The sequence below is a fragment of the Glycine soja genome, chromosome 19 (genome assembly GCF_004193775.1).
Source record: "Glycine soja cultivar W05 chromosome 19, ASM419377v2, whole genome shotgun sequence".
Lineage (NCBI taxonomy): Eukaryota > Viridiplantae > Streptophyta > Magnoliopsida > Fabales > Fabaceae > Glycine > Glycine soja.
In genome coordinates, this window is record NC_041020.1 from 20,798,395 (window position 1) to 20,814,349 (window position 15,955).

General features: G+C 30.1%; 1 protein-coding gene and 1 pseudogene across 1 annotated transcript; both read left to right on the forward strand.

Moving 5' to 3' along the window:
• The first annotated feature begins 9,512 nt into the window (after positions 1-9,512).
• LOC114399162 (cation/calcium exchanger 1-like) lies at positions 9,513-11,428 on the forward strand. The gene has a single exon (XM_028361287.1). The coding sequence runs from the start codon at positions 9,562-9,564 to the stop codon at positions 11,314-11,316; it is 1,755 nt and encodes a 584-aa protein (XP_028217088.1). The 5' UTR covers positions 9,513-9,561; the 3' UTR covers positions 11,317-11,428.
• Positions 11,429-13,214: 1,786 nt separating this feature from the next.
• On the forward strand, positions 13,215-14,786 carry LOC114400228 (annotated as a pseudogene).
• The last annotated feature ends 1,169 nt before the right edge of the window (positions 14,787-15,955 follow it).

Consider the following 15,955-nt stretch of genomic DNA (forward strand, 5'->3'; position numbering starts at 1 on the left):
AGTTAATAAAGAGAAAATAAAATATTGAAAATGTATAATTGAAAAATTAATCTCCAAGTTATGTATTTTAATTTGTAATATAGGAATAAATTATTTTCAAATCTATCAATTTCATTATTAAATTCATTTTTAGTGAAAAAATTATTAAATATAACAATTTAATTATTGTAAAGTTGAAAAATTCAAATACTAAATTGTTAAGAAGTTAATAAGTTCATTGACTAATTAAATATAAAAGGCTATTTAACGAGAAATTCAAACTTTTAAATTTTAAAATATGTGGATGTAATTTTTTATGAATAAAGACTAAATTATTTCTACAAAAAGAATGAATACTAAAATATTATAAAGTTAATAAATTCATTCATTAAGTTGATATAGAAGTATAAATTTATTTTGAAATTGAAAAGTTCAAAAAATTAAATTATATGCATGTAACCTTTTAATATAAAAATTAACATAGATTATCACTTTTGAAAACTATATATTTAACTTTTTCCACTTCTCACATTTAGTTAATAAACATAAATAAATTCATTGATTAAGTTAACTCAAGTACCAATTGTAATGATCCACCTACAGTATTATTCTAAAATACTAAAGCATACATAATTCTAACAACTCTATCATGCAAAACTAGAATACATACATCTATAGGCCCTAGGCTGGTCCCTTCTAATAAAATATACATCACTAGCAAAAGGAGTTTGACTCCTAGACCATCCTTGAGCTCTATGTCTTCATGAGGCGGTGTGATTTCCCTCAACTTCAGGCTCATCTGTTCTTGTGTCAAACACGATCACCATAATCATACAACATCACATAGACACAAATGCAAGGGTAAGCTTGCATAAAAAGAAAAATATAATGTAAAGGAATGCATGAGACTATAGTTTAATAGAAACATTTGAATAAGATAATCATTCCCTAGTCATATCAAACTTATTATACCATAAACTCAAACCACACTTGAATCTCAAATGCATATGTAATTGTGTAATAAAATGTCAACACGACTCCATGGAAATTTCTACAACTTTTGGGCGGTCGCTATAAGCCCCATCTACCATGGTCTAGTTCTTTGACAATTTAGGGAGTCCCTTGGGCTAACCTTGAAGAGGCATGTGGTTTTATCAAAATTAGATAAATATGGGTAACAAGTTGTCTTTGTAAAGTTTGCATGACTTTATATCAATAGGATTTTGTTGACTCATCTAATCTATAGGTCCATTCCCATTGGTCACCATGAATACCCCTAACACTTGGTTGAGAGGCCACCAAACACTCTCAATTTACGTGTTTACCCTTATGCATATGACATGTATGCATAGATAAACATGTTCTTCAAGTCCATCCTCATCTTTAACACACATTTAGGAATCCATCCAGCAATTCCATGAGTTCAACGACATCATCTACTTTTCCTTTCAATCTTACCATCAATAATAATCAGTAATTAAAGCAAGAAAGAAGAGCATAGTTCATTATACATTAGGAAAACTATTTAATTTTTCAAGAGAACATCTATCCTGCTTGCTCAACAAGATGGTCTCACTTAGTGGGCCTTCACGAATTGGGTCTACTTGCTTAGCCAAAATCACTCACTCAGCCCAAAAACTAAAGAAAATACAATAATTAACCCTCAAATTTCTTAAGGTAGTGGGTGTGTTTCGCTTAGCCAGAGTTACTTGCTTAGCAGGACTATAAAATTCTGTAGTTCGTAATTTTGCCTCAAAATAAAGTTTCTCCAATCCTCAAATCCACCAAACCAAGTTCAATATACCAATTAACATACAATTCAACACATTTTCATTCCAAAATCACCAAATAGACAACAAAACTTGCACTATTCGTGCATTATCTTTTATCTCTAAATTTATTTGCTTTTTCAGACCTCCACTTTTTTTTACTCTTTCTCACATTCACTTTGATTAGAATATTCTTCTCTTATGAAGGGGTATAGGTCCTTCCACTTCACTCTCCTAAAAAATTTTCCTATATATTTGATGTAATTGCTACTATTTGCATAATATGGATTAATGCCTTAAGTTAGCTGGTCGACTTTTTGACATGGTCTACCACCACCAATGCATCACCCTCTTCTGAACTCTAGTACTAAAGTGAGAAATAAATTTGTTGTGCTTGTCGTGATGATATGGCAATTAAATTCATCGTTGGAACTGTTGCTATAATTTCATGTATAAGCAAATGTTGTTATCTTTGTTATTACTATTTCCTCTCCCTGGGTGAAAAAGAAAAACTCATCATTTTGCTCATTTGTTTTGGTCAAATATAATAGGTACTATTCCAAAGTTTGAGTGCGTGATATCCTTAAAAAAAAAAAAAAAAAACTGAGTGCGTGACATATTACATCTGTGACATTAAAATAACATGTATTTAATTTTTTGCTGATTAAATAACATCTATTTTCAAATTTTTTAAACAAGAACTGCCTATTCTTTTCATGACATTGCAGCTTCCTATATCATTTCAAAACGAGCATATGAAACTTCTCAATTTGTCTGCTTTTTAATCAGCTCTTTGTCTTTTCCAGTAAAAAAATAAAAAGCTTTTTGAATCTTTTAATGTTTTCCTTTTTTAATTTAAAATTTAAGATTAGTGGTTAACATGTTCTCATCTCAACTTCCCTTCAAAAAAAAAAAGTGTTCGCACCTGAACTGATTCAGGCTGTCTTTAGTTCCAGAACGTAATACCGACACCAGTTTGATCCTTTGCAATACATTAACTTTTATTCTTACCTATATTTTTGTACATTTTGCCCCTTATGTCACCTTTTTCCCCCTTATGCCACCTTTTGTTTATTATAGGGAAAGAACTGAAATAAATGAAAAGGATAAATATAGAATAGAAATATTAATTTTTATTTATTTATTTGAGTGGAGAAATATGAAGATTGGAATTTTTTTCTCGAGAGTCGAGACTCTAAAAGAAATATGAAAGAGGAAAGTTTTCTTTGCAGGTTCTACAATTAATTTATTTTAGGGTAAATACTCATTTTTATTTTTAAATTTGTTAAGTATTAACAGTTAAGTTTCTAAAAGATAAAAAATTAAAATGTTATTCTCAAATGTGTAAAAAGTGTGATAAATTTATTCTATTGTTAAGTCTTCTTCATACCTACATGGCACCTCTATTGATGATGTGATAGTTGTTAGTTATCACATGTCATTTATCTAGCTAACCATATGTAAAAGAAAAATATCTTTTTAATTTGGTTTCTGAACATAACAACTTAGTGTCATTTTAGTCTTTCAATTTAATCACTTATTGACATTTTAGTCCTCAAACTTAACATATATTGTCATTTTGGTTTCTAAAAGTACTTTTGATTTTTTAATTAAGTCTCATGTTGCATGAAATTATTAAAATAGACATTTTATTATTTTTGTAATTTTTTCATTTAAATTATACTATAAATATGAAACTAATTTATGAGTGATTACATCACACTGATAAATGTTGAATCTAAGGCATTACTAACAAGATTTTATAAGGTTTCAAACCAAATCTTCTACCCAACTTAAGTTATTATCTTCAGTGCTACTAATATGTGTAGAATGTTAGACAAATTAAATAATTAATTAATCGATTGTATGGAGACACTTAAAAAAAACTTGACAACAACAAAAGAAAGAAAAATAAAAGTGTTAGAACAATTTTCTTATATACCCTTTCAATGGGACAAGTGTAGTACATTTTGTCTCTACTTTTCTTCTTTAGTTTTTGCAATTTTCACATTGTTGTTCAACTATTGAGTATTAGAGGACATGACCTATTATAAGTTGAAAATATAATTCACCCATGATATTCTCAATGGAGAAGGTAGATGTCCCCTATCATGTTGGAGTATACGATATATATGACCTACAAAATTGAGTATAAAATATAGTTCACCCATTATATTAGTCATGTGGAAGTATACAAAATTAAAAAATACAATAAAAGACGAAGACAAAAAATATCTAATTTCTCTTAAATTTTGATCAAATAAAATAATTCATTTTGTATCTCTTTACTTTTCATTTCCTCCTTAATTAACTAAATATATTGACTATTAAAAATAAATTATTTGTTAGTATCTATATATTTACACACAATACATACTTTTAATTTGATTATTACGAAAAACTAATTTAATTTCATATGTTTATTTATTTCCAATTGAGTTGTGTCATTGTTATAATATTATTTATCAGAATTTCAACTTAATACAATATAATAAATAAATTAATAGTGATTTATAAAATATAGACTAAAATATGATTTTTGTCCTAAAAAATATAGAAACATTTGGAATTCATCCATGTTAAATTTTCAGTACGTTTTTTGTTTTTACAAAACTAAAATGTCATTTTTTGACTTAGATGTATGTTCAGACTTTTTACATCGATTAGGCATATAATCGATGTAAATATATGTATTGACATTTTTTTTACATCTATTATGGTATAATCGATGTAAAATGTGATGTTTTTTATATTGGTTATGCATATAATCGATGTAAAAAAGAAATGCAAGTAACTTTAGATGTCCAAACACCTTGATCCGACCTAAAAAATGACACATTTCAATTTTGTGAGGATAAAAAACGTACTCAAAATTTTACAGGGACGAATTATGAATATTTTCATATTTACGAAGGCGAATAACATATTTTAGCATAAAATATAATATTTATGATTTCTATACTTGACAATTGTATTTCATTTATTATCACTATGCTAATAATTTATATGTAGTATGAGACTTGATTACAAATTTAAAAGTATTTTCAAGGACCAAAATGATAGTACATGATTAAATTAAGGGACCAAAACATTAGTAAGTTGTTAAGTTTATAGAAAAAATTGACATGTGTCAGCCACATAGATAATATCTGACAACCATGTGAATGACGCGTGATAATTGTCAGTTGTTACATCACTACCCTAAAGTGTTACGTAGGCACAACCGTTTGAGTTTGAGAAGAAAATTAATGGTAGAACTAATTTGTCACACATTTTGTACATTGTACCACCATTCTACCCCAAGACACATACGCATAATATTTTTATAATACGTTTGTTGCATAATTTAACTAAAAGGGATGTATCGAATTTTGCTTAAACTTTTCGCAATAAAAGAGCATAGCATGGTTCACAAACAATATGCACATGGTTTATTTTCGAAGTCCCTTGGAGATTCTTATCCTAGGGGGATTAGGTTCCTCTAACATTTTTCACAACATGTACGCATACCATGATATATATATATTAATTTCTCATATACTTGTGTGCATCATGCATTCGGTCACAATATCAATAATATTCACTCATTCACACAACAATCTCATGGTATCTCTTCATCCACAAATCATAAGTATAGACATCATGCATCGTACTAAGATTCTTACAATATAAATATTACACACTTACTTTTCCTCCTATATTACTATGACTTTCATATAGTATAATACTCATGTCTAGAGTTGTAGTAATCCTATTAAGTTGGTTCTCTTCTTTTTAGAAAGCTAAGATAATTATCTACAACTTCTATGTTGACCTCAAAAGCTAGTTCAACCAGTTGCAAAGACTAAAATTAGGAAACATATAAATAGATCTCATAATCTTGATAACTTGACCTTTACTTACTAAAATGACAATATCTAGAGTTCTAGACATTATTTTTGAGTGAAAACAAAGCCCTTAATTAGATAACATTCAGGGATGCAATTCTTATGAAGAACACAAGTCTATTTCCATTTCTTTCCTACTCATTTTTGTGTTCCAGCTAACATTTTCTATCAAGAAAATCGTGTGCGTCCAACATCAATTATCAAATTTAATTTCAAGAATATCAAAATGAAAAAACATAAAAAATATCCAACAATCAAATTCATCCAAATCAAGAAAATAAACTTGTTAAAATCATAAACCTAAGATCATATAGTCTACCTGTGACTCATTGTCACTCATTCAACAGAAGAGAAAGAGAAAACTCACTTCCCCTATCTTCAAAAAGTCAATTCCTCATCTATGAAAGGAAGACAATCTCATGACCACCCCCAAGAACGCATTGATCAAATGGCATTGTCCACCACGATCTTCACAACAACTCTTATTATGACAAAAACTTGGGTATGATTTAAAACACAAACCCAAGCCACCTAGATGCCCTAAGTTTGAAAACTCAAAGGAAAAGATAAAAATATTAACTATGAGGGGCTATGCGACTACCAGTAAGCCCACTTAATTCTTTGGTGCTCTTAACACTTGGTGGTCTCCTCTCTCTCTATATATATAGGGGAAGAAATGAGTTCATAAGGTTATTTGCCCAATGTGAGACTTAAACAAGCTTTTCTTGATCATGTGACATACTTTGGAATCAATTTTCACTAAGATAGAGGTCAAATTTGTTTTTTAAGATGTAGGGATGAATTTTATAGCAAGCTTTCCAACGTCTCAAACAACCGTATACAACTCAAGATATGACATAATTTTTCTAAGATTTTCATCATAAAACTCCACTAGACTGGACACTTTTCATGTGTATCTAGCACTCCTCTAGCATCAAGTACAATATAATATAATTATAATGAGAATGACACTATCAACAAGAAATATAATACAATAGCAAATGATAATAATAATAATATCATTATGACTAAATACAATGCACAAGAAGCACACATGAGTAAAGGTATGCACAAGCATAAGACAACCAATAATATAACATAATGAAAATAACAATAATAATAATAATTAAATTACAAACAATATGACAAGATCTTAATAAGGATTATCCTTAAGGTATGTACCTAGTGCTCAAAACTTGAAATGAAACTTGGAATGTTACACACATTTAAAGATAAAATTTTAATTTTTAATTTTTTAAAAATTTAATTTTCAGTGCGACACTGCCTAACAAATTCAAGAATAAAAATAAATATTTATCCTTTTTTTTTAGATTGAACTTTGATCTTCCTATTTTTTTAAATCCACAATTTTGTTCTCTATTTAAAAAATAGAAAATTCAGTCCCCAATTTTAAAAATTCAAAAAATTTGTTCCAACCATTTAAATCAGTGTATAGGTTTGTAATTTACTAATGTTGACAGTTCTTTAAATGACACATCAGTATAGAGTTTACATTTTTTTAATTTATTTATTGATGACTAAAAATTCAATTTAATAAATGATTATTTAAAAGATATAAAATTTTATTACTTTTTTAAAATTTTATTTTCAAAACATCATGACCTTCAAAATTAAACTTACAAAATCATGACCATCGAAAAACTAGCAATTAATGTCACGTAAGATAAACTGTGGCAGCTGCATGTGAACATTGAAAACCTAAAGGTCGGAGCATTGAATTCGAAGGTGCGACTAAATTTCTTAATTTTAGAAAATTTGAGGATTAAATATTTTTATTTTTTAATAAGGAAATTAAAATTGTGGATTCAGAAAAACATGGAGAGCAATTGTATTTTACCAAAATTTTTCCTATAATGACATGAATTAAGAGACAAATGAAGATATCTCTTTTTCATTGTTTCTATTTAGCTTCTGAAAAAAATATACTTTTATAACAAAAAATAATTAAAAACTACTAATTAAATTTATATTTAAAGAATAATGGAATAAAAATCATTTTTAAATTAGTATAAGTTTGTTTTCATATAATTTTTTTATTTCCACTCTCTTTTTTCTTTTTTCTTTTTACAAAATTTCCACTATCTTTTTTATTCATCAAAATAAATGGAGAATATTGTTTTACTTCTCTTTCTTGAAAAGTTAATTATAAGTCTAATTCAATCCTATAAAATTGATTTGTAAAGTAAGAGTTATCCTTTACTTATATATACTAATTAGATCTCATCACTAGTCGATATGAGATAAGAGACAAAGTCAGTCATAAATCATAGGGAAGGCCAATTTTATTAAAATAAATATATATTAGCCTTAAATTACAAATATTTATCATCATGATTTTTTCTAAAATAAATAAAAATTAATTTTCTTGTAGATTTAAAATTACAAATGGCTATAAAATATATTTATTTCAATCATGAGAAATATAAAAAAAATATAACTTTCATGAATTTATAATATCTATATGTATGTGTGAACCATATTTTTTTGTCAAAAATGCCTATGTTAATTATATTCTAAGAATATACTAACTAAAATAAATTATGCAATTTTTATTAGATTATTCTTTACAGTAATATCAATTAAAAATCATTGAGGAAGAAATTCTTTTCAAATATTAGAAATAGTGAAAAAAATACAAGGAGAATATAATAGAAAATATATGGAGAATTAATAGTGATAGGAAAAGAAAAGATATTATTTGTATATCTCAAAGCAAATATGTTTCATTCTCTTTGATTGCAAATGCAACTATAACCATTAAAATAGTACTAATAGATTATAAAAGAAAAACTATTAAAAAACAATATTCAAATGTTTTGTCTGAAAAGAGAAAAATGCAATTATTACTATAATGAAGACTATAAAAAGAGAAATAAAATATGTTTTAAAAAATATCATTATCTTCACAATAAATACTATAAAAGGAGAATAAAAAATTATCTTAATATTAAAATATTATATATTTAATAAAAATTAAAATAATTTTTTTAGAAAATTTTAATAATTGTCCTAATCCTTATATTAAAGAAAAAAAAAAAGTTAGGGCCAAGTCCTCCAAGGTACCATGTACCTCCGTCTCTGTGTGAGATCTCCAACATTCTTTTTTTATTTTTATCAATCTAAACAATTTTTTTTTCTAATCTATTTCTCTTTTTTTTTCTTCCTGTGTTTCATTTCTAATGCCAACAAAGTATTGCGTGAAAACACACAGGTTCCGGATTTATTCAAATTAATCTATTCTAAAACCAATATTATTCTTAATTGATTTTGGAATCATTTTTTCACAGCCGAAAGAAACAACCATTGGCTCCTTATTCAATTTTCCGTAATTGGTCGTTATAATTCTTCAAACATTGGTCTCTTTCTGTTTCTTTTCTGATTTTTGTAGGGTGTTATTAAATATTAAGGCCACCGGTGAAAGAACTAAAAGTAAAAAATATTTAGTATGAAAATTATAAGAAAACAACAAAAAATATTAAGAACAACTTAATTTTTTGTCTTTTAATAAAACTATTTTTACTTTAAATTTTTTAATAGTGAAACATATAAGTGTCTCAAGGCTATTGATTAGTATTTTTTTTAATACACTAAATAATTGTTAAGCCACTTTCCCACGTCATTTATCATTTATGGACATATATCAAGAAAGTTCCCTTTCACTAAATCCTATACATGAACAGTTTTGGCTAACACTGATACTCCAACTATAGTACTAGAAAAACACTGAGAATAGAAGCTTCAATTTCTGTCTTCTTGTTCAGTACTTGTCCATGCTCTTATAAACCAAGAAAGCAATTTCCACAGCACAAGGAACTTCACTACACCGTATCATACGAGACAGCTTCTCAACCCTCCATATATTCACATGCACCAATAACATATCCTCAAGAACATGCACTAATTAAATGGCACGTTTCATCTACTACGACACCAAACCCCGATCCAAAAAACTCCTCCTTCTCCTCAACATATCCTTCATTTATCTCACCTTTCTCTTCCTCAAAACCTATCTCCACCCTTCTTCTAGTCCTAATATTGTTCATGCCTCCACAAAAATCTTCAACCATGCTAGAATGCTAAGTGACATCAGTGTTGATGGCTGCACTGATCTTCACAAGTACTCAGATTATGACTCCAAGTGCTTATATGTCAAATCCAATGTTCACTGCAGGTCAAAAGGGTACATAAACTATCTCCAAATCTTCTACTGCAGCTTTGGCCACTCCCCAATTTTGGGTCATTCACTGCTTGTAATGTGGCTTGTGGTATTGTTTTATCTTTTGGCTGATACAGCTTCAAACTACTTTTGCAATAACCTAGAAGGTCTCTCTGACATCTTAAGACTATCCCCAACCATAGCTGGGGTAACCTTGCTTTCTCTTGGAAATGGTGCCCCTGATTTTTTTGCAAGTGTTGTTTCTTTCACAAGATCCAATGATGGGGCAGTTGGCCTCAATAGCATTCTGGGGGGAGCATTTTTTGTCTCCAGTGCTGTTTTGGGGGTCATAAGTTTCCTTGTTAGAGCAAATGAAATTGCAATTGACAAGGCAAGTTTCATTAGAGATGTCATCTTTTTCCTCTTCTCTCTTTTCATCCTGCTTGTCATCATTTCCATTGGTAAAATTACCTTGCTGGGTTCAATTTGTTATGTTTCTATATACTTCCTTTATGTCTGTGCTGTCTCTGCCACATATTTCATCTATGGAGGGGACAGGACAGAATGTGAGCTTGTCTCATCTTCTGAGGACTTGACAGAATCTGGTATACCCTTGCTAGGCTGTGTTGATGATGAGAAATCAAATGTATCAAATAAAGAGGTTATTAAAGATAATAATGGGGACAAACAAAAGTGTTTTGGTTATGATTCATTTGACTTTACTTACTTGAGCAAGTTTCTACAAGTACTAGAGTTACCTCTTAGCTTGCCAAGAAGGCTTACTATACCAGTTGTTAGTGAGGAGGGTTGGTCAAAGCCATATGCTGTTATATCAGTTACTTTGGCCCCAGTGTTGTTTGCAACTCTTTGTAACACCCAAATGGAAAATGTGAGTTCAAAGAGTAGTCTTGTTTCATACTTGACAGCTGCTTTAATTGGGATTGTTTTGGGGAACATGGCATGTGTGACCACCAAGAGCACTAGTCCACCCAGAAAGTGCTTGTTTCCTTGGCTAGCTGGGGGCTTCTCTATGAGTGTAACATGGACCTACATCATTGCTGAGGAATTGGTTTCCCTCTTGGTTGCAATTGGGAGTGTCATAGGGGTTAGTCCTTCAATCCTTGGACTAACTGTCCTGGCTTGGGGTAATTCTCTAGGGGATTTGATAGCCAATGGTGCAATGGCCAAGAATGGTGGAGCTGATGGGGCCCAAATAGCTGTCTCTGGCTGTTATGCAGGTCCTATGTTTAACATTTTGATGGGCTTGGGCTTGCCTCTTGTTCTCTCAGCATGGTCTGAATACCCAGACTCTTATGTCATTCCCAAGGATCCTTCTCTTTATGCAACACTTTTGTTCTTGATGGGAGGGGTGCTTTGGGCCCTTGTGATATTGATAAAGAAGAAAATGAAGCTTGATAAGTCCTTGGGAGTTGGGCTCTTGACCATTTACCTCTGCTTTTTGTTTATAAGGATGGCCATAGCAATTGGTGTTATTAAATTCTAGAGATGCACTGTCAAAGGGAGAAGGCCCCTTTCCGATGTATGTCATGGAACTTACTTTATCATGCATTTTAGTTTTCAAAACGGTTAATAAGACTCACATGAAAAGTTAGTTATGCTTTGGTATCTTGTTACTATAGAATAATGTTCATCTTTACAGGGATTCTAAAGATAATGGATAAAGAATTAATAAATAGAAATTTAATTAAAAATTAAATCAATGATCAATTATAGAAGAAGGTTTTGTCATGTAGGTAAATACCATGTGGCATGGTATGTCACATTCATTATTTTTATGCTTAAATTCATCATTTTTTTTTTGTTTTTCAATTCATAAAACACACATTTTTATATTAATTACAATAATTAAGTTGATAATATCAAATATATATTCTACTTACCAATAATTCTATACGTGTTGTATTGTCCAATTTTCTAGTTTGAATTGCAGTTTCATTACATTAGAAAATATAAGTATGTATTGTAATTATCATTATATTATAACATAATTATAATAAGTAGGTCGGTGAACTATCATGCGTTAATATATATATATATATATATATATATATATATAATCGTAAGAGATTTTTGAATTCATAGAAGAAAGATTTGGTTATTATTATTATAAGAATAATTGAAATTATTTACAAATTATAAAATAATACAAATTAAAAGATAAAATAATAAATAATGAGATAAATTTAGGGTTCATTTGGGGTGTTTGCAAGTTTTTAGTTTTTGATTTTTAAATGAAATTAAAAAAAAAACATGTTTCGCAAAATTAGAATTGAAATAGTTTTTAACTCATTTTTAAAACAGTTTTATATTTATTTTTAAAATCAAGAATTTTTTTTTTGTAAATTTGGTTTCTAGTTTTAAAAAATACAAAACTTCCTACATTTTGACAATGATCATTTTCGCTACCACCATTATCACCATCACAACCATTGACACCACTACCACCATTTTGGTTGCCACCATCACGGTCATTATTGCTATTACAACCACCACCAAGGTCATCTATACTATTACTGTCGTCGTTGTCATCATTACCATCATAGTTGTTGTTGCCGTCACCACTACCGTCAAAAGTGGTACCATTGTTGCCAAGGTTGTAACACCCCGAAAATTACAACCTAGCAAATAGATACATAAATGATTTTATTAGGATTTAATTAATTTATTTAAGTGTTTCAATAAGAAAAGGATGCGGACTAGATAATTAAATATAGTTAGTAATTAAATTGTTTGATTGAATCATCTGTAGGATTTTTATTTAAAATATTAATTTCAATGTGATAATTAATTGACTTGTTTCCATGATGATTTAATTTACTTGAGTTCCAAATTTGTTTGATAATGTAGTACTCATAAAATTTTACTAGTAAATAATTTCTATAGATAAAATTTTAATTAATCAACTAGTATAGATTTTTATTTTAATAGTTAACAAACTTTAATTACATCATATTATAATTACACAGTGTAAACTAAACTCGATGTACCCAAAACTCTAATACCCATTGATTAACACCTCGTCTACATGTACAGTTAAAACTCTATAAATTAATAATGTCAGGACCGGAGAAATTTATTAATTTAGAGAGTTATTAATTTATCGATAAATTAATAATTATTAATTTAAAGAGTTTTTAAGTAATTATACTGTACATACCAAACAAAAAGGAAAATTAGTCTATGCCTCTTAGAATTACGTTGCAGCGAACCTTGGGACTCAACGTAAATTAGTAACTACTGTGTTCATATGCATTGGAAATCAATAATGACTTTTGAAGTACGGTAAATGTAAACAAGAGGAACAAATGTGTTCAATGTATTCTTAAGCAAGTTTGACATATATAAATTACATGAATGTGTTAGAGTATTCAAACCATATCTCACAAGATGACTTCTCATCTAAAAGGTGTTGCAAAATCAACTATGTTAGATCAAATACGTAAGGAGTTGTGTGAGTACAAGAGAGATAATCCTGCAAGCACACAAAAAGACTTGCAGAGATGGCTTGAGGGAAAATTTGAGTTGAATGTTAATCAAGGAACAATATCAAACACACTTAAGCGGTAAAATGACTATCTCTCTGCTGAAATAGAAAAGGGAAGAGCAGAGATCAAAAGACACAAACCAGTAAAATAACCTGACATGGAGAAGGTTGTTTATGAGTGGTTTCTCCAGCATCAAGAACGTGTGAATATCACAGGAGAATTAATTTTGCAGAAGGCAAGAGATACAATGAAACTCGTGTACCCTCATGATGATTCAGATTTTAACTTCTCTATAGGATGGCTTGGGAAATTCAAGCACCGACATAGCATAAAGTCATTTCGTCGTTTTGGCGAGAGTGGGTCTGTTGATGTACAAGACATGGAGCAGAAATTGGTATTGATTCGGGAGAAAATTGATCAGTTCCCTATGAAAGATGTTTTCAATATGGATGAAACTGGGTTGTTTTATAGGCTACAAGCTGATCATTCACTGGCAATAAAACAACTTGAAGGAAGAAAACAAGATAAAGAAAGGCTGACAATAGTTATTTGTTGCAATGAAGATGGCTCTGAAAAAATCCCTCTATGGATTATTGGGAAATATGCAAAGCCTCGTTGCTTCAAGAATGTCAACATGAATAGCTTGGATTGTCAGTATCGAGCTAACAAAAAAGCATGGATGACTAGTGTGCTTTTTGATGAATATGTTCGTTCATTTGACCAAATGATGCATGGTAGAAGAGTTCTACTTGTGGTGGATAATTGTCCAGCACATCCAAGAAATATTGAAGGGCTAAGAAACGTTGAGTTGTTCTTCTTGTCACCCAACATGACATCAAAGATTCAACCTTGCGATGCTGGGATAATAAGAGCTTTCAAGATGCATTACTGTAGAAGGTTTTACCGCAAAATATTGGAAGGTTATGAGGTGGGACAATCTGATCCAAGGAAGATAAATGTCCTTGATGCTATAAATTTGGCAATCCCAGCTTGGACGATAGATGTTCGAAAAGAAACAATAGCGAATTGCTTTCGACACTGTAAAATTCGTTCAGCTAGTGACGTTGCAAGAAATTTGGATGAATCCACTTTTGATGAAGAAACTCAAGACCTCGAGACTATGATCAATCAATGTGGCTATCGTAATAAGATGGATACCGAAAATCTAATGAACTACCCAGGTGAAAATGAAGCATGTTCGGAGGTTCAGAGTTTAGAAGATATTGTGGGTACTATCATTGAGAACAATGCAGAGGATGACGACGAAGATGATACGGTGTCTTTGGATCCTGTTACACGAAAGGAAGCACTTATGGCGTCGAACACTCTTCACAACTTTATGATACAATACAAAAATACAACACCTGAGCTATTGGATGCAATAAGAAAAGTTAGATATGAGCTCCAAATAAACTTGAACTTTAAAGGAAAACAGACAACTATTGAATCATATTTTAATAGAGTGTAATATATTTTTTTTCAGTTTCTATGAATTATTAATTTATGATTTTCTTGGGACCGAAAATTATAAAGGTATTTGACGAAAAATTATTATCTTATTATTTTATCGAGTTTTTCAATTTTTTACATTGGCCCAAGTCGGGACCGGACAAATTTATTATTTTAGAGAGTTTATTAATTTACCGAGTATTAATTTAAAGAGTTTCTACTGTATTGTTATTTTGCAACACCTCACTACTTGCCTAAACCCACCTCACAACCATCCAACATATCATCACCTTCACCTACCACCACTACACATACTTCCACGGCCTAAAATCCTCACCACCTTCACTCTTTTTTTTTCTTTTTTTTTTTTTTTATCTTTACTCAAACAACACAACACTTAGAGAACTAATTTCCATTTTCTCCTTCCTTGTGAGCCTAGCTGAGAATTGGAATATGAAGAAAAGAAGTGATCTTTTGGCCACCATTGTTAAGCTTGGTGCATGCTGTTGGGCAAGTGGCCTCAATAACTTAAGAGGGGGGGGGGGGGGGGTGAATTAAGTTTCACAATTTTTCGACTAACAAACTTTAACCCCCCCTTTAAATGATGGGCTTATAATGAAGAAGAAGAAGAAGAAGAAGAAGAAGAAGAAGAAGAAGAAGAAGAAGAAGAAGAAGAAGAAGAAGAAGAAGAAGAAGAAGAAGAAGCAATCAATTTAACAATGTTATTTTAAATACAAGATAAAATTGATTGCAATAAAATAAATGAGATAAGGGAAGAGAGAAATGCAAACTCGATTTATATTGGTTCGGCCACTTCTCGTGCCTACGTCCAGTCCTCAAGCAACCCACTTGAGATTTTCACTAACTTTGTAAAAATCCTTTTTACAACTTCTGAACACCCGAGGAATCCCTTTCTCTTGTGTTCAGGAAACTCACAATTCAAGAGACAACTAGTCTCTTGATTACAAATGACTTTCTGAGATAAACAAAAAGATTTCCTCCTTTAGAGTGGATGATACAAATTGAAGTTCCTGGATGAACTTTCAATAGATTTGCAAGTGTTTGCCCAAGAGTTGTTGAGAGAGAATTTGACAATGAAGTTCTCTTAGAATATCTCTCTCTTGCTTTTCGAAGTCAGACACACATATATATAGGCCCTTCGTGCCTTTTCAAAATGGTTTGAAGAGA

Bases quoted from the DNA above. Each gene is read 5' to 3' on its own strand.
- LOC114399162 (XM_028361287.1), top strand. From the start codon at position 9,562: ATGGCACGTTTCATCTACTACGACACCAAACCCCGATCCAAAAAACTC.